This window comes from Clavelina lepadiformis, chromosome 2 (assembly GCF_947623445.1).
Source record: "Clavelina lepadiformis chromosome 2, kaClaLepa1.1, whole genome shotgun sequence".
Lineage (NCBI taxonomy): Eukaryota > Metazoa > Chordata > Ascidiacea > Aplousobranchia > Clavelinidae > Clavelina > Clavelina lepadiformis.
The window spans coordinates 19,615,097-19,633,653 of NC_135241.1; the positions used below are offsets into that span (position 1 = coordinate 19,615,097).

An 18,557-nucleotide genomic window follows, 5' to 3' on the forward strand; every position below is an offset into this window, starting at 1 on the left:
GTATCTGGGACAGGGTTACTGGTGACAATGTATACTTCACAGGAATCAGTCAAAATATTTAAGAACAAAAATAGATTCATGATTTCAAATATTATGTCATTTTCAGTTTTGTGCTTTTACTGAAGACATTCAATATTTATTTTGTCACATTTTATCTTAAATAGCTTTAACGACATACACTTTTCACATTTGTTTAAATATTACAGCTAACATTTTCTAAGTTTACAATAAAAAATCGATCATACTTTCATTTACAAAAAAAAAAAAATTTTTATAATGAATTAAATGCTCATCATGCAGCATATACTGAGTTTTTGTCTGTAGCCTAGCTATTGCGAAATTTCGACACAAAGTGGCGATTTATTTTAAATCGTATAATTAACTACAAACTGTCAGAAAAAGGTAAAGCTATTAAGAACAGGAAGCCAAAACTTGTAATTAGCAGAAATTGTTACTTAATGGTTGTCATACATTCACAAACGAAAACAAGCGAATTATTATACGCTAATTATTATGGTGTAATTTCAATTACTTGGTGACTTGATTTACACATAGGCACCAGTGAGAAACAAAAAAATTATTGATTGATCTTTAAGTTTAACAAAGTATTATAGGCCTAAACTATGGATCGTTTTCTGTTGTTTTATGGCGTCAAAAATTATGCGGTTCACTCTTTCAAAAAGTTTGTTGACCACAACATGCACAAAATGTAGAAAACAGCTATCTTTCCCACCCCCGAAGCTTTCTCCTGCAAAAGATTAGATCCAACGTTTGCAGATAAAATATCTCGAATCATGTTTGAAGATTTTTCAGAAAGGAAAACATTGTCATGCAGAGTGGTAAGAAACTAATGGATATCAATAAAAGAATTCAAGTATAGACGTTTTGGCTAAAAATTACTGATTAAGTTTAAATAAATTTAAAACAAGTCAAATTAATTTTTACAGTATTGAGAAGGTGCCGCAATTTGTGCAACAGCATAAATTAAATTTTGTTTTCGATTTCATGTTTTGTAATGGTAGCTATTTTCTTAAACAATCTTAATTGAAGCTATGTGTTCTCGAATATGAATTCGTCATGACTTTACAATGTTTGATTAACGTTTAGCACGGAAAATAATTGGCCAGGCCAAATCAAGCCTTTTGATACGCACGTAATTTATTCTGTGCGACTACCACTTATGCAATTAAAAAACCGCCTAGGTTAACTTATTCAGGATGTCATATAAATTTGGTTTTAAGCTTTTCGAAAGAAATGTGCGTCGTGGTGACAGTGACTAAGCGTTTACTATCTTTTCTTTTCAGGCTATACTTAACCGGACACAAATTATTGAAGTTAACATAAAATACAAAGTACAAGGAATACCTAAGAGCAACGTACTTGAATCTATCTATACAGTATAGATAATTTGGAATACTTTCTACCTAATCTTTGGAGGCAGAAGAACGGAATACTTAGTTACATCAAGCAACTACAGTAAACGACAGCAAAGCTTTTTGTTTTCGATTTATAAAATCACACTGCAAACTATCCGGATGACTATGAAGGTAAGGAAACGAATAGTAGGTAATTTTCAGTAAGTAAACAGAGCCATTACAGAATATATTACGTATCAACGATCTATAAGAAGTTTATTTGTGTTATTAAATAACAACCCTTATATTTTCCAGGTCGGTTGCTTGCTTTTCATTACTTGCTTTATGCTGACAGATGCATACAGCAGTTACCGTTCCAATATAACACCAGAGGATGACGCTAAAATCGTTTCAGTTATGTCCACTCTGGAATACAGTCTTAAAGTAATTAAAAAGGAGGACAGAACGGTAAGCTAAATTTGTCGTATTTGTATAACCACAGTAGAGGCCATAGGCCTACTTGCCTATGAAACATTCGCTATAAAAGCATGGCAACAGGAAAAAGTTAGGTAATGATTACAAAAATGAAAAACTCTTAACAAATCTATTTTTGTCTGATTTAAAACAATTTGACTGCTAGGTTTAAGACAGGCTTACCTTCCAACTATCCAATAAATATCGTTTGGTTTATTATGTTAATTATGGTTTTAGTCTGACATTATCACGCTCAAGAAATGCTCGAGTCGTCAGCAGCTGCGATCTTGCTATTTGGCCAAGCATAACAAACAAAGACTCCAGCAACTGTCCAATAAATTTTTAAAGAAGAATCGAAGAAAAAACAAACCGAATCTATTCAACAGATTTCGCGGAAAACGTTCGACGAATTCTTCTCAAACTGAAATATCCAGGGTAAAAAGGGGAATTCCCGGAAATCCTTGCGCTGCCGATCTTCCTCTACAAATGACCATCCTTTATGCGATTGACGTTCGCACGGCGAACATAGTCGAGCTATTCCAAGATCCGAGTAAGTTGGCGAAATAAGCTAAAAGCGCGCATAGAATGACATCGCAATATTTTTGTTTTGAAACAAGATTTCTTGACACGTAAAACAACATTTGCACATATAACATAACCAATTCGTTTAACGTTAGAATGTTTATTATCACTAATAATTGAATTAATTGATATTGTTCTTTACAGTTAATGAAGTTTATCAGACTTTCTTCGCATACGACTGCATCCTTCAGTCCTTCTATAGCTTTCCGTGTGTCGAGCAATTCGTTGAATACATGGCGGTGGTATACTTTGGTAACAACAATAGCTTACAAAATCGTCCGGTTAAAATTCCAACAAACTGCGGAATCAAAGTAGGCTAACTTCTTGAACAATGTGCATCATTGTATAGTGGAAGACCACGCACTTGTCGCTGACAAGCAAAGTGATGTGAATGGAATGTCGACCGACAAGCCTAAATCTAGATTTGGAAGTTGTAACAGTTACCAACATCGTTTGTTTTTTTTTACAAGCAGCAATTGAAGTCTGGTCAATTTCACTCTTACATTGGCAACGTACAACGGTATTGAGACTTCTGTGCAATACTTGGCACTGTTTTCTCCTCCACCGCCAGGCAATATAAAATAATGGATGACGTAATATAAAATAAGTCGAATAAATAATAATAAAAGTTTCTCTTGTTACTGGTGTATGCTGTATCAATACATTTACTCCTTAACCAGCCACAGTTTGCACCAATGCCGTTCAATAAGATTCACAGCTTGGCAGCTATTCAAAAGTAAGAAATTAAATGACCCAGAGCAGAAAGTGCGCCTACATAAGGCAATTATGTGATCGGGAAATTGGTAGATTTGTCTCGCGATACAACATCTTGGTACTACCTGCATCTATTTGTTCGAAAAATATCCTAGGCTAAGATATTGTTCGTTTGTATATTTACTAATAAACAGACATGTAACATATACCATGACATTTGATAAGCATATTGGACTTGCAAGGAGTCTGAAAATGGACTTTAGAAACACGAATATAAATTGCACGTCTTGGTAATATAAATAATATTAGGTGCTAGATGCATGACGATTGGGTTTAGCACAAATAGCTCTAGAGATCTACAAACTTAAGCAGCAGTGATAACTAATACACGACACCAGAAGTGACAGTCTTTACAGAAGTGCTTATAGTAAGACTCATTCATGCACGTCTTATGAAGTTAGTATTGATATCATTATTTAACTAAGTTTCTCTTTGAGTTGCTTGAAAACCATTGAACAAATGACCATCTTATCACAATTGACAACGAGATTGCTTTTACCGCTTTCTCCGTATTCAACCGTTACTAGCAACACTGATCCGCCGTGCGCAGTTTTGCCCGCGAATCTACAAAAACAACACATTTGGTAAAACTTTACTGTGATACCAGCTGGTTGTTAACAAAAGCGGGTTCGCGTAAGTTCATCTTTTAGACTGGGAAGCTCAAACGGTTTTGGCAAACCGCATGAGGTCGCCCTTTCTTCGAACTAAAGCTTTTATTCGAGCAGATCAAGAAGTGCGGGAAAAACTCGAATAAGAAAATTGTTTGCTTAATAAATCACAAAAATTCCGTATTTTTTTACGAAATAATGTGAGTGAAAATTTTAGCATGAAATCTGGATATGTACCTGTAAACGTTATCTTGCGTTGAAGGAACAACACAGACGTTCACCACCTCTGTGACGTTGTCACAAATTGCACTCTGTGTACTGGAATTTTCCGCTATTGTGATTTTCCCCTTGTTTTCATTCATTCCGGAAAGCAAATCTAAAACAACCGGATATGAATAACGATTAATTATTATTAACTAATTTTTCTGTGGAGACGCTATAGCATACTACTTTTAAAATGCAAGAAATGTTTAAGTTGACAAAATTCAAGTCACGAAACGCTCATTTTTAGCTCATTTGCTCATCATGAAGATTTACATGCTCATCATTTAACTTTAGAATGTTTACAAGCTTACTCTGTTGTTTCAGGAATTCGGTTTGTGGCATAGTTACAGGTTTGACAAGTTCGCCGACCGGTATCTTTATGCTGACGTTGAACTTACGCGTCTTCGTGCTAAATAAAACACAAAGAAAAATATAAGTTAAACACAACCCGCAACCAGGCTTCATAAATAAAACTTGCGCAGCAGATTATCAAAGTGCAGTTATACTTTGTTTACTATCAGCAAAAAGCGTAATAATACTAATCAACTGGATTAACGTTTTACGACAGAGTTCACTTGCGACATAAGCATAACGTATAAGTAATCCAAACAGATGTTTTTATAAATAAGTTTTTCCGGTGAGTCCATGGTAAAAATACGAGAATGATTATAGTTTAGTGACCAGACAATATCGCGCTTTTAATACGAAATAATAGAAGCATACCACAGGTCAAAGGTTAGAGGTTGAGTAGTGTCGAAGAAGTCGATTCCCATGATACAAGATGTCGATGCCCCGGGCTCCAATATTTCTATTTAAAAAGAGCAATACTGTATATTGATGCAATCGGCGACGGCACGTGTTCTTTCCCACGCTCGTGCAAGCTACACGGCCTCGGGACGGTTGGTTCTGAGAACTCGAAATTTATTTACCTTACCTATTTCGCTGAAATCGTGAACCTTTAATCCTGCTTGTAGCTTCTGGAATTAAAATTCGACCAAAAATAAACGAGAAATTTCATCCAACAAACATAAAAATGTGCAATTATATCTTTTCTCCGATTGCGCAAAAATTGAACTACTATTGAATTGAACAAAGATAAGCTACGATTGCAACACACTACGAAAGTAATGACTTAAGGCAATTTCTCTTACGTCTAAGTTTAATTCATTCACTGTTAAATATGGAACAAACCATTTAACAAATGTCCATAGCTACGCCCAAAATCATTGTTAAGCAAAGATAAGTGTGCATTTAAATAGGACTGCATCCCATGTTTTAAATACAGGTGCAAAAATAGACGAACGCTGAAAACAACAGGAGCTGTTATTTTCGTATGAGCACGACGATTAAAGTTATTTTAAGTCGCAAGTTGGGAAATCTACAACAAGTTTAAGAATTAAAAAGATGAAACAAATATAGACATGTACGGTTTTTCATGCTTTTATACGGGCTGCGCATGAAAAATTCAAAACGCGATAAAAATTGAAGTGATGACGCTAAACCACAAGCTTGCACAAGAACAATGACTACATAAAAAGTATCTACCTATTGTACTTACATCGATATACTATAGACATCCGAAGTCGTAGATGCAATTGAAAAATCAAGTAAGTTGTCCAGCCGTAACTCCAAACGGTTACAGTCAAAATATCTACAACCATGGCTTACCTTCTCTCCGCTGTGGATTGATTCAATCGGCGCTTCACCGTTGTTGTGGAATTGCAGCTCAACACTAATCATCTTGTCATCTTGTGGATGCGCTCTTCGCGTATACCTGCACCAAGACTCGTACCATGAAGATTTAGGTGACCAGCCGCACCAAAATACTTTTATGTTTACCAGGACTGCAGCCAAAATATCATTGTTTCCGATAACGTACGAAAACACAAAGAACAAGGGGCACACACAGTATTTATTGCAAGTAAAAACGAAGGCCGTGATTGTGGGTCGTTGACTCGCCTGTATTTAGCAGACAGTCCTTCTCCTGTTACTCTGTGCAGTAGGTCGTAAGTCTGTGTTGGAACGCTTTGGCCGATCCCATCCGATATCATGTTACCGTTGCCACCGAGGGAAAGACCCCGAAGCTCAGTGGGCAACATGGGAGCCAGAATGTCGTAATTTGCCCCGGAAGGTTTGCTGGCGTTTGGAGGTGGTCCAACTATAATATTAAAACGAAGTTATTTTCAAATTTCATTTTCAATACGTGTTTTAAGGCAATTTAATGCATAAAACTACAATTGTGCACAGAGTTTATTGCAAAATCAGTTACGAGAGTGTTTTTTGAAAAAGTAATAAACGTTAACTATCAAGCACAACAACAAACAGGTTTTGATGATTGAACCCAGCGCTACATCGTCATTTATGTTCAATCAAAATCTTTAAGCAGTTATGAGTCACAATATCAATTTTCGTAAGCTTCAACACAACAACTTACAATCGTCCAGATCGAGAAGATTAATGACTTCTTTTTTCGGCTTTTTGCTCGCACTTTTCGTCTTCACAGGTTTCGCGACCACTTGCTCTTCCTCAGAACTTGACTCTTCTTCTTCTTCTGAAGACGAGTCCGACTCGCTCTCACTATCTGAGTCCGACTCTAAACAATACTCTGTTTTTTCTTTTGTGATCAATAACAGTGGCATGTAATAATCTATATTTTTACTCTATAATGGTAACCTTGTCAAACCATCACCCATGGCTACATTGCTCACTTCAAACTAACAATAACCACAAAACAGACGCGGGTTGGCTTCATGAACGTCTACTCTTAATAATTTATTTTGTGAGCAATACTAGTTCGTTTGTATAAGCTTAATGAGTAAATTTTGAGAAAAGTTATTATTGAAGTTGAAAAATGTTTTTACCGCTTTCAGACTTCGAATCTTCCGTCGTTGATTCCACTTTCTTAGGTTTATGTTTTGGAGGTTTGACTCCGGCGTCTGAATCACTTACTCTCGAGTCAGGACCCTCAGTCTCACTGCCGCTGCCACTTTCAGGTTCGCTTCCACTTTCCAACTCAGAATCTGACTCTGCAATCAAGTTACAGTAAAAAAACAAAAACGCTTGCGTTGGTTCCATTGATAGCTGGGACTTGTTTTGTCCTGAGTTTGAGATTCGCTTCTTCTACAGCGTCCGACCAACCTGAGTCCTTAGTGCCAGACGAAGAACTTTCATCTGAATCCTCCTCGTCACTTGAGACATCCTCATCCGAGTAAAAAGATTTCTTCTTTGAAGACTTTTGTCCTGCCCGCGTCTTCTTTTTGCCAAGTGTTGGAGTCTCTGCCACCTGAAGAACAAAAGCAGATATCTTGTATTAAAAAATAACTCCGGTATCATAAACTAACATGCCGAAGCTCTTCAGTTAAAAGTTATCAAGTAATACCAATCACCGACTAATAGGGAAGAGGAAATAGAACTGAAACTGTTGAGCATAGGAAAGCCGCTCGTTTGAGTTTTACTTACAATTACGTTGCGCACGGTTGGATCGGGTTGTTCTTCTGGAAAGTCCGGCATCTTTTGGTAGCCGTTCGCCTCCGCGTTTATTGCGTGCGACAGTGAGCCAAGTTGATATACATCACGCCCTATATAGACGGGAAGTATCGAAAATTACGAAATTTTGCCGTGTGCTACTGGGACCGATTAAAGATCGTGGAACCATCCATAATTATGAAGTTATTAGTACCAACGCCTCAAAAACATTTCTAGTTATTTAAAAGCTTTTTCCGTTTTGGGTCATTTACCTTTAAATGGGGACTCTAATACGGGGGCAGGTTTTGGGGAGAGCAGAATCTTCTTGGCGTGTTTATGAATTTGCCCACTTCCAACATCCCCGGATGGCATTATAAGATGACGTATGAAACGAGCGCGGTCCCGGATGTCATAGTTCTGATCGTATTTGGCCAATTGCAGGACGTATTGTGTCAACAATTTAGTCTTGAAAACAACAACACTCATTAAACTGTGAATGAAACAAAAATGATAAAATAAAAGTCTACAAGGTAATATGTGTATATAGGAATATAGGGTTTTCGTTCTCGTATGCTTGGCTTAGTTAATTACAAAATAAAACTACGACATAATTAAGAATAACAACAATTTTAATCTCAGCTACTCCCATCAATGCGGTCACGAAAGCCCCGCCCAAAATTGCTGACTTATTATAAGAAAACTAATTAGAGCGGGCTTTGAATGTATGTGGTTGTGAGACCGGGGTAGAAGTTTCTTAAATTTGTTTTAATTTAGAGATCGCCATAGAATAAAAGACGCCAACGCCCTAATTTCAAAAACTATCCCACGGGTTATTGAAGACGTACTGCACCAATAACCGTGTTTCATGTTCAAATTAAAAAATATCGTCCAATTTGTTTTGTCTCCCAACCGACAACGCCCGCCAAAATGTGAGCATGGTATAATATCTCTTATATCGCAAATAATAATTTTTTGCTACAGTTTAAAAGACGAGGACATACTCAGCTCACAATAAAGTCGACGAACGACGATGTTGACACAATTTAATAACGTCTCAAACAGAGTCATTTCCCATCTAAACACGATTAAAGGGCGATCAAAACTGCATAATTCAGTGAATGAGCAAAGTACCAACCTTGAGGCTTACATATTTGCTACTTTCATTTTCTATAAAAAATCAAACATACATCTTTCGCCGTAGATATGGTTTAACTTATGCGATTTTATTAGGTTTTGGTTATTTGCACTGACACATCAGCGGTTAACACGAATCAACAAAAATGTATAAAATTACCTGTTTTTGGTTGGTCACGAATAACTTGGAAGCTAAATTAACGATCTGTAGTTTGACAATATCTTCTTGTGAAGTGAAAGACTTCGCGACTTTTCTGAGCACGTCAGGGGCAATTTTCGGCACAAACTCGCTATATTCTCCGATCAACCATAGTATGCTGGCCCGTGCCATTGGTACCTGAGACATGTTTCATGGAAAATGATCAGTTGATTAAGTGTTGGAATCGCTTAACTTCAAACTATACAACTACATATTGTTTAAATGCGTTTAATTATTTAATTTGAAATTAAGAACGAAAACGTTCCATTGGCATCTGAGAATTGATATAAGAAACATTTTACATTCAAGCAGGTTTGAGAATATCAAAAGCAAAATTTATCAACAGGCGATATTTCCAAAGTCAGCGGGCGAGTGACCAAGTCCGGAAAATGTTTGACACACCGCAATTAGCAAATCGGCCGCAAACACTTAAATTATCGTGTTGCCCATCGCTGAGGAAAACTAAGAATACTGTTTATGCTTTTATTTTAAAGGTGTAAAACATTAACAATTTAAACTTACATGGGCGAATGACAACGCGAATTAGACGGCTGCAATTAGCGCCGCTTTTATCACCTGGTACGGAATCGACAAGAACGATTATTATAGCTTGCAGTTGTGCAGGAAGTTGCACAGTTGACCTTCATTGAATAGCGTGGTCAATGACATATTTGTGGTAGCCTACTCACCACAACTACCAATACATTCACGACCAATGAAAAAGAAAGAAAGGAATCGCGGAGGTGTTAAAGTGTTTATAGCGGGATTACCCACCCGCTACCAGGAAGAACTAATACGCAGAAATTCAGATGCTTGCTTCCGCTACACACCTCAAATACCAGCAATTACAAATTGGCGACGTCGCAGCGAACCCTTTCTTACTTAAAACTACGTAGTCGCTGAATTTAATTATTACAAATTTTAATCTAATTCCAGTGTCGCATTTAATAAAGTGCAAAGCTATTAATCCGATTTACGCAATGTGTGACGGGTTACCATCATAAAAAACAAGTCTAGTGACCAGGAAATCCTTAATTATATCATCAGACGTAAACAAAAGCGTTAGGCGAAAGGCAAAATTTTTTACAAAATTTCATTAAACACGTAATGACATTCACATGTCCATAGGCTAACAATCTGTGCAGCGGACGATATGTCTAATTGTCTATGTACAACATGTATCGATTTGGCGTGTAGCAATCGTCGCAAATTAAAACTGTACACCTCAATTAGTGGTGTTTAATCCAATTTCTTTCCGAAAGAGACCAATTATCGAATACACACCTGAATATTATCGATCAATTTCGCCATATGCTTTATGATGTCACAATGCTGCGACGGGTTCATTTGCAGCAATTTTTTGATGACAACGATGCTTTCAGCAACCACTGCCTCTGTAATAAACGAAACATGTTCTTTTATATTCAATTAATAGAAAAATCTTAACGTCGCTTATATATTTACAGAAATTAAAGTCATTAGCGACAAAAAGTTGTCGCATGGGTTTAGAAGTAGCAAAGTAAATGACCAACATTAAAATATTATTAAATTTGCTAATTGATTTTGATTCAAAATTTGATGCCAATTAATTTGTGATTAGTAGAACAATTTAAAAGAAACTATTGATAAATGCTCTGAATAAGGTTAATATCGCTTGACAGGAACTAACGCTTACACATCATCCGTGCTTAGTAACTATGGGTGTGAACACTAATTACGCACAATTTCAGCATACTGGTTTTTATCACAAGACTGTTCTTACAAAGTGGTCATCTCCAGTCATACTTATGGATGCAACAGCGTTGCAAATGAAGAATATAACCGTTGCAAACGTGATAGTGTGGCTAATAGCTACTTAGGTCTTTGACAACAGTCATCAGATAGAGACCACCTTGAAGATTTATGTACTCAGTAAAACGTCAACCACATATGTCTTCAACTAATTCACTGGCAGTAAGTTGTGATGGATACATGTTAAACGGGTACACTAAAACCATGATCTTTTTAAGTAACAAATCGGGATCTGTGTATAGTCTCGAGTAATCTGGAAGAAAAGACACCAACTCACCATCACGATTGGAAAGCAAGCTGACAAGGCCTGATAAGCATGTGTCTGTTACTTCTGTGATGTTTGTTGCACATCTTGCTATACCTTGGATGGTGTGGGCCACAAACCGTTTATCCGAGCTTCGAACATAGGTCTGGAAAAAGTAACGAATTTTTGTAAATCCGAAACCTTAAAATTAACTAAACCACATTCAGCATGCAAACTCATCACATGTACTAGCTACAAACAAGTGGATATGACGTGAGTCCGAATTATGCATAATTCTAAACTGGACAAAAGACTGTGATTTACTTCCCACCTGGAATTCCCTCAAAATTACAGATATGTTTGTCTCTGATGCCAAGTTTGTCAGCACTTCAAGTTTAAGTACACGGACATGTGTAGGGTCGGTTGAGCGAACGTAGAAGCTTTTCAAGTAAGGGCCGAAAATTCCCTGAAAAAAATTTATAATCTGTTACAAAAATTTAAAGGATGTGCCATTAACTCTGGCAAGGATGTTTATAGGAAATTAGCGGCCTGCAAAGTTTACGCTCTTTAAAAGCTTTCATTGATAATAGATTATAAGATGCTAATTTGTAATAGTCTTGTAAACAACTGACAAATTATTGACCGCATAATGTGTGAGACGACAAAGCATTTGCTGAGTGTTACAATAATTGGCACACAACCTCATATACAATTAACGATGAGATATGTAATAATCAACCGTGCAGCAATAACATCGCTGTGAACTTCATCCTTGCAAGGTAGCCATTAAGTAGTAACTAATTGAGCAAAAGTTGCTATTAAATATGATTTAAAAAAGTTAGATGATGCTATGAACATTGTTCAGTTACCAGAATCTTATAGCCAGAAACCAGGTATAGAGCATACATCCTAAACGCGACTGTGTTAACTGGCAATTAACCCAAAGAATATAAATATATTTCTGATGAGTTTGTCAGTCGGATGTCAAAATAGCCAGGAATACAAGCTGTTAGAAGACATTATTACCCTTAATCAGCAGATAGTTGCTCCAAACAGTAATTAGTAGAAATATTTAAAACCTTAGCATGCAACATGGTTGCTCATTTTGGTAAAACAATGAAATCCTCTAGGTTGAATAGGATAGAAAACATAGAGAACTTTGCGGATCTTTCATGGAAAGAAATCTCTGAACGCGAGCAGAAAACCAAACGGACTATATTTGGGACATAAACTTGGAAATACAATACATCAGTGCCAAAATATTATGAGGGTAAGTGCTCTAGTAACGGCATTGCAAACAGAATAAATAAACTGTATAATTCTTTCCTTACGTAATTGTACTGACAGTACTGCAAAAGTGTTATCACTATTCAATTTGCATAATATTATATTTGGTGATAAAAATGCCACTGTAAAAAACCGATAATACATAAAAGGAACGATATGGTTGCAAAATCTATAATGTTAGGTTGCTGAACTCATATCCGTATTTCTGTGGATTTCTTCCAAAATGAAACTTTCTGGGTGTGTGATTCTAAGCACAACGTCTTTGGTGGATTATCAAACTTCTGTTGATTACAAACTGGATAGATTAGAGGTACGATAGTTTTAGCCGTTTATGTCAACTTCCAGTTTTTTTTTGTTTCCTCCTCACTTTCATGCAATGGTTTCAGAGTTCTTTTCTACAAGCTCAGTCATGCTCTCATCGAGGAACATTTGTCTATGACCTTAAATCATGCCAACTGGTCAGAAACAATCAAAAACTTCTGAAAAATCTGTCATCCACCTACTTACCCGATATTTACTATAAATGGAGACCTCCATCTTATATAGTACCAGTTAAATATCAGCCAATTTTGGACAATAAATACAGAGGTATAGATCAACTCGGAAATATGTGTTTATTTGCTGGTAAGAATTTGGATTATAATTATCACTTCATGGCTTGTATTATACAGTACTTTCTACTGCTCACCAACTAGCAACCCAAAGAAAAAAACGATCTCTCGACAAGAGAAGAGCTCTTGCTAAAACAAAGGAATTGAAAGAAAAAGAAATTCTATCAAGGAAGCGGAGAGGAATCCCAGGTAACCCATGCACTGATGATATCTCAACTAAAACAACAATATTCCATGCAGTGGATAGTGAAACAGGAAAAGTGGTAGAATTGCTTCAGGATCCAGGTGAATGCATACCAACTATTGATAAATTCAGCATATAATTTCATTTAAAAATTTTCACATAACTGAAATCATATTTTGTTTGACAGCAAACCGTCTGTATCAGACATTTTACACATATGGCTGCATCGAAAATCGCTTTCTTTCATTTTTCTGCAAGCTCCAATATGTCGAGTTTTTAACTGCTGTCTACACTGGAGTTGGCTACAAAGTTGAAGTTCGACCAGTCAAAATTCCAACGCATTGTGCCATCACAATACAGTTTTCTTGAGAAGCCTGACAATATAGACTCACTGATCAGATATTACCGAGACATTCTGGTGTTGTATAGTGGTGCTATGTTGATTTAGTAGAGATACTACTTGAACGACGTACAGTATCTGTAAATAACTTTCACTTCAGAAATTTTTCTAACTGGGCATATAATCTACAAAATGTTTGCATGTGACCATGATTTATTATGTGAGTTGCAATTTTACTGAATGAGACTTTGATCTCTTGGAGTAGTTACATTTTATTTTTGTAATATTACCACTAGTGATCTGAAATGTTAATTACTACTGTAATATCAGATTTTGTTTAGAATATTGTTAGTGTTCTAAAATTCCTTGCTCTCTAGTAGGGTGAAACATTAGGCAAGCTATGTATATAAACTGTCTGTGAAAGTTGTGGATACTTACCAAAAATTTTCACGTCAATATCAAAAGGGCAAGGTTAGTTAATTTAATTTAATATTTACGGTTCTTGTGCTATTTCGGTAATGATTGTAGTAACATGAAAAAAAATTTAAAAAAAGATTAATACTTCTGTTAAGGTTATGTACATAATATGTATCCTATGAACATACATCAACAGATATTTTTATCTTTTCAGATACAGCCAACTTAGGTAGAGATAACTGCACACTGCAAAACGAGATACAGATAAAAAATATGAAGGTAAATGTGTAAAAATTATTTTTTTAAGTATTTTGCAAAAAGGTACAGTATGTGCCAGTATTTGTGCAAACGTATTTATCGGAACCATATTTAAACACCAGGTTTTCATCAAGACACTCAATAAATACAGCTGTAATAAAAAACTTTTCTACTAATTGCAGTTCTCAGCAGCCATCTTTTTGATTCTACTTTGCCAAAGCTTCGATTGCAGTAAGGCTCAGGCACCAATTGAGTCAGTGATGACACTCCAAGAGTACATGACTAAAGTTAATGAAAAAACTGAGAGAATAGTGAGTTTTGATTGCACGCTTAACTCTAATGTGACATAATAACTCAACAAAGTCTAACTGGATAACATACACGTCTAGACATATGTGATGTCTATCTTCTCCTGCTATTTTACCCGAGAGCTGCACTCATGTCAACTGGCACTCTATGACAAACAAACTTTACAAGCTCTATCAACGGACTTCATGAAAGCTGGTACAAGTGGATTGGAGTTGCTCCAAAGTACGTTGCAAGGTTTTAGTAGAAAACGAAGATCTGTGGACCCAAATGCAACACAGAGCAAACATTTAACAAGAAAGAAACGTGGAATCCCGGGAAATCCTTGTGCAGCAGACATAGCGAATCAAGTAGCAGTACTTTATGCCATAGATGTTGAAACTGGATTTATAGTGGAGCTACTACAAGATCCAGGTAGGTTTAGCATGGATTTATTAAAAGAATATAGAATAAACCAACAGCGTGCAAAACTGAAGTTTACTAAAATAGGCATACAACTGAAGTTTATTTAATGGAGCACACACAGAAATAACTAAAACTTTGTTATGCAGTGACATTGGTATACCAAACATTCTTCATCTATGATTGCATCATCTCTGCCTTTCTAACTTTTCCCTGTGTTGACCAATATGTGCAATATATGGCTGTAGTGTTTACTGGAAATGGAAATGAAGTGGCAAACAGACAAGTAAAAATTCCTACCAATTGTGGAATTCAAGTCATTTCTTAAATAAAATTAAACGTTACTCATCAACTAAAGAAGAATAAAGCTTTCAAGATCTGATGACAGAGTTTTCAGTGACTCAATGTTTTTCAGCAACAACTAAAATTTTGAATTAATTTTGTTACATGTCTGTGACATTTCAAAGCATGCATTGTTTAACTTTTGTGTTGTAAATAAAACAAAAGTGTATTATAATCACACAAAAACTACAAAATTTATCATGAAACATTACCGGCTTCGACATCACTATTTGACAAGTCTCATAAGAGCAGACTTTTTAATGTCTTTCTAAAATGTGAAACTCTACCAAGTGTTTAGAATGAATAAATGCACAAAAAGGAAGTTCATAAAATGAACTTGAATTGGTTTGAATGCAGTTAAAAAATGAAGACTGTATGATATGATTATGTCTAATGGTTTCACAAACAGGACATATCCATTCTTGTTCTACTTGTACATATGTTATGTCTCTTATAGCGCAAACTGCCAATGTTTATTCCTTTTATAGTGTAAGCCATGTGAAAATGATCAAACAGTTTATTGCCAATGCAAAAGCTTGGTAACGTGCAATCCACTAAACACTTTATTCTCTTGATTAGCCAATTTATAAAATGAGGGGAAATTTTCAGGGAAAAATCTTAGATGTTGTGATGCTTATTATTTGCAGGTTTGCATTTATGTCTTAAAAAACGTTTTTATTTTTCATGTTAAATGTGCAATAAATTTTACCAAAATTAATGACAAATTCATTGAAGAATTCTAATAACATTACATGACATGTAAAGTGTACAGGACAACATAATTAGGAGGTTTAACTTAAATCAATGACACTACATTTAATTGCAATACAACCCCAATTACAAGGATAAAAATTTGACAGTCTTTAATTTAGTCAGTTAATTAAATAGTTACCGAGAAGGTGTGTTGAAATGCAAGATTGAAATTATGATTTAACTGCTCAGGAAAGGTCATACGATAATTTAAACTTATTGCCTAAGGGAGAGCTCAATTAAGCGGCAATAATGTAACCACCTCACACACAACACCACAAAACATAACCGACCTGTGCAAAACAGAGCATGTCAACTGCTATCAAGTGGACAAAACATGCAGACAAAAATAGAAAACCTGGATGTAAGAGACAGAGTGAACTGTAGCATTAGTATGACCATAACTGTACAGTATAGGTACAAGGACAGGCTAATTAGTGATGCTAATGATTATTGTCAGCTTGTTAACATAGCTATTGCTTGGGGTCAAAGCAATTACAAAGTAGATACCGATAATGGTACCGGTAAGTTAAAATACAGTAGAAAGATTTCTTGGTCCTTTTGTCTTAGGAGCAGTGTTGACTGAATAAAGCAATGAACGTAGTGCCTGAAGCAATATTTTTCCTGCTGTTGCATGTCAAGACATCCTTATGTGAGCCAGACCTCTGGTTCTATAACAGACATATGACAACCCAAGCCACCACTACTACGAATGCTCCACCATATAGCTGGCCGACAACGGAACAAAATGAAAAACAAGAGCAATCCTTTTCACTTTTTGACAGATTTAGGCCAAAACAAATTGTAAGTTTGGATATTGTAACATAGACTAATGTAGCTTCTTAGTGTTTAAAATACATCCGTCATCAGGGTCACCATAAATCTATTGTTTTTCAAAAAAAATTTAAGCACTCAGCCGCAGATGAAAACCGAAACAGAGCTAATTTGATGATTCAATATCATTGCTGTATTTATCTCACTTGATGCATTATTCAATGTAACGACTGTACAGGATATGAATAAATATATGCATGTATGAATATTAGAGATAAAACTGGACATAATAACCACTGAGTAAATATTTTACAACATGGTCTCAACATCTTCCAGGCACAGCCACTGACTACACAACTATGCGGCAAAAGAATCTACCAATCCCTTCGGACATGCAAAATGTTGTCAAACAGAAAGCAATCAAAGCAACTGATGAGAAGATCCAAGCAATATCTATGCTCGTATAAAGATCGCTTTCTAATGACAGATGTTGAAAACTATTTAAGCTCCAGCACAAGCTACAGCCACAATCATTCCATTCAAAAGAAAGCTGTGAATCACTGCAGTGGGCATCAAACAAGAAAAGTGATCTTGCAGGCCTATGAAGCAGACCGGCCATATATATTGAGGGATTTACTGCATGACCCAAGTGAGTACAGAAAGATATAACCAAAAACATCGTTTTAAAATTTATAACCTATATTGCGTCGCTAAGTAAATTCATGCCTAATTAAAATTTTTTTCTTTTTTTTCAGTAAACCACCTTTACCAAACCATGTTTATTGAGAACTGTTATGAACTGGGACCATTTGGAGGATTTAAATGCAGAATGCATCCCATCAAATTCAAAGCAGCAGTATGGTCTATTGATGAAACATCTGATGAAATCGAAGTGGTTAACGTTATAACTGACGGGTATTGTGCTTTAAGCACATAGGAGAAAAACTACATTTATCGGCATACATTATAGCTGTGATTGCTTTCACATTTTGTGCAATACTTTGCTTGTAGTAGACCATCGTCCATCATTAATTGCTAACGCTGTGAAAGCACTGAGTATCAACCACAAGTGTGTTGCTTGTTATATTATAATTATTGGAAAGAGATTATATTTACTGTATTGTGCAAGAAAATGAAATATCTAACATATAAGAGATTCATATTCACATGAACTGTGTTATTCCTTGTTTCTTATCTCTATATGTCAGTGAAAAATATTTCGAGTGGTAGCATTGGAAATGTTTTCAACAAAAACAAAATGTTTGCTGCTACTATGAACATGAATATATTGATCTATTGTATTCCTGCTATAATTTCAAGTGCTATTCAGTTATTGATAATATTGTATATATCAACATTTACATACAAAAGACAAAAATCAATAAAAACTGAAATCAGTTCCAAGTCAAAAATGCAATTAAACGTTGTAGTTTATAAGTTTTGAAAAGATAGTCAAATTAGGCAATTTAGGGTGGATACCATCCAAAGCAAAACAAATTGTTTTACAGGTACTACACTAAAAAGGTACCCTTAACATGTGATAGCATCAGAAAATAAAAATGTGTATATAAGTACTGACAATTACCCAAATCTAATTATGCCACACAGTGGTGCTTACGCTGAAATCTGCTCTTTCATTGCGCATACTAAATGACACTCATTTCAACCAAGCAATGAACTTTACTTTCTTTTATCATGAAAACTGTTTGCTTCATCATGCAGTGCAAATTAAAACCTTTTCCTGGAGTCACATGCTTTAACGCAAAATAAATGTTGTGGTCAGAGAGAGATGGTTCTGTTAATGCGGTTCAGGAATGTCAACAGCAATTTAAGTTGTAGCTTTAGGCCAAATCAAATAATTTCCTAATTACTCAATGCGTAAACCTATTTTGGTTTGACCGCAATTCCAGAACATTCTACTGGGCAAAATAAGCAGATAAAAAAAGCAGGACTGAAAACAATATATATAAATGGTGATGCTAAAGGTTAACAAATA

General features: G+C 35.6%; 4 protein-coding genes across 4 annotated transcripts in view; 3 read left to right on the forward strand and 1 right to left on the reverse strand.

The window, feature by feature from the left end:
• The first annotated feature begins 1,274 nt into the window (after window positions 1-1,274).
• Window positions 1,275-3,042, forward strand: LOC143447422 (uncharacterized). Its single transcript, XM_076947511.1, has 4 exons — window positions 1,275-1,547; window positions 1,671-1,823; window positions 2,067-2,379; window positions 2,556-3,042. Exons 1-4 carry the CDS (start codon window positions 1,536-1,538, stop codon window positions 2,729-2,731), a joined length of 654 nt encoding a protein of 217 aa, XP_076803626.1. The 5' UTR covers window positions 1,275-1,535; the 3' UTR covers window positions 2,732-3,042.
• Window positions 3,043-3,287: 245 nt separating this feature from the next.
• LOC143447416 (AP-3 complex subunit beta-2-like) overlaps window positions 3,288-18,557 on the reverse strand; it is a 31,413-nt gene continuing 16,143 nt past the window's right edge. Inside the window, exons 9-24 of the mRNA XM_076947505.1 lie at window positions 11,222-11,356; window positions 10,924-11,056; window positions 10,140-10,249; window positions 8,817-8,993; window positions 7,795-7,987; window positions 7,517-7,635; window positions 7,196-7,340; window positions 6,919-7,083; window positions 6,492-6,650; window positions 6,017-6,215; window positions 5,726-5,831; window positions 4,992-5,034; window positions 4,781-4,865; window positions 4,369-4,466; window positions 4,031-4,169; window positions 3,288-3,749 (exon numbers count right to left, since the gene is read on the reverse strand). Coding sequence (XP_076803620.1) covers window positions 3,602-3,749; window positions 4,031-4,169; window positions 4,369-4,466; window positions 4,781-4,865; window positions 4,992-5,034; window positions 5,726-5,831; window positions 6,017-6,215; window positions 6,492-6,650; window positions 6,919-7,083; window positions 7,196-7,340; window positions 7,517-7,635; window positions 7,795-7,987; window positions 8,817-8,993; window positions 10,140-10,249; window positions 10,924-11,056; window positions 11,222-11,356 — 2,154 coding nt within the window. The 3' untranslated portion in view covers window positions 3,288-3,601. The remainder of the gene's footprint in view (window positions 3,750-4,030; window positions 4,170-4,368; window positions 4,467-4,780; window positions 4,866-4,991; window positions 5,035-5,725; window positions 5,832-6,016; window positions 6,216-6,491; window positions 6,651-6,918; window positions 7,084-7,195; window positions 7,341-7,516; window positions 7,636-7,794; window positions 7,988-8,816; window positions 8,994-10,139; window positions 10,250-10,923; window positions 11,057-11,221; window positions 11,357-18,557) is intronic.
• LOC143447420 (uncharacterized) lies at window positions 11,806-15,373 on the forward strand. The gene is made up of 9 exons (XM_076947509.1): window positions 11,806-12,160; window positions 12,359-12,487; window positions 12,564-12,765; window positions 12,849-13,073; window positions 13,160-13,783; window positions 13,944-14,008; window positions 14,170-14,298; window positions 14,377-14,707; window positions 14,845-15,373. Exons 1-5 carry the CDS (start codon window positions 12,155-12,157, stop codon window positions 13,339-13,341), a joined length of 744 nt encoding a protein of 247 aa, XP_076803624.1. The 5' UTR covers window positions 11,806-12,154; the 3' UTR covers window positions 13,342-13,783; window positions 13,944-14,008; window positions 14,170-14,298; window positions 14,377-14,707; window positions 14,845-15,373.
• On the forward strand, window positions 16,305-17,959 carry LOC143447421 (uncharacterized). Its single transcript, XM_076947510.1, has 3 exons — window positions 16,305-16,591; window positions 16,898-17,210; window positions 17,317-17,959. Exons 1-3 carry the CDS (start codon window positions 16,382-16,384, stop codon window positions 17,496-17,498), a joined length of 705 nt encoding a protein of 234 aa, XP_076803625.1. The 5' UTR covers window positions 16,305-16,381; the 3' UTR covers window positions 17,499-17,959.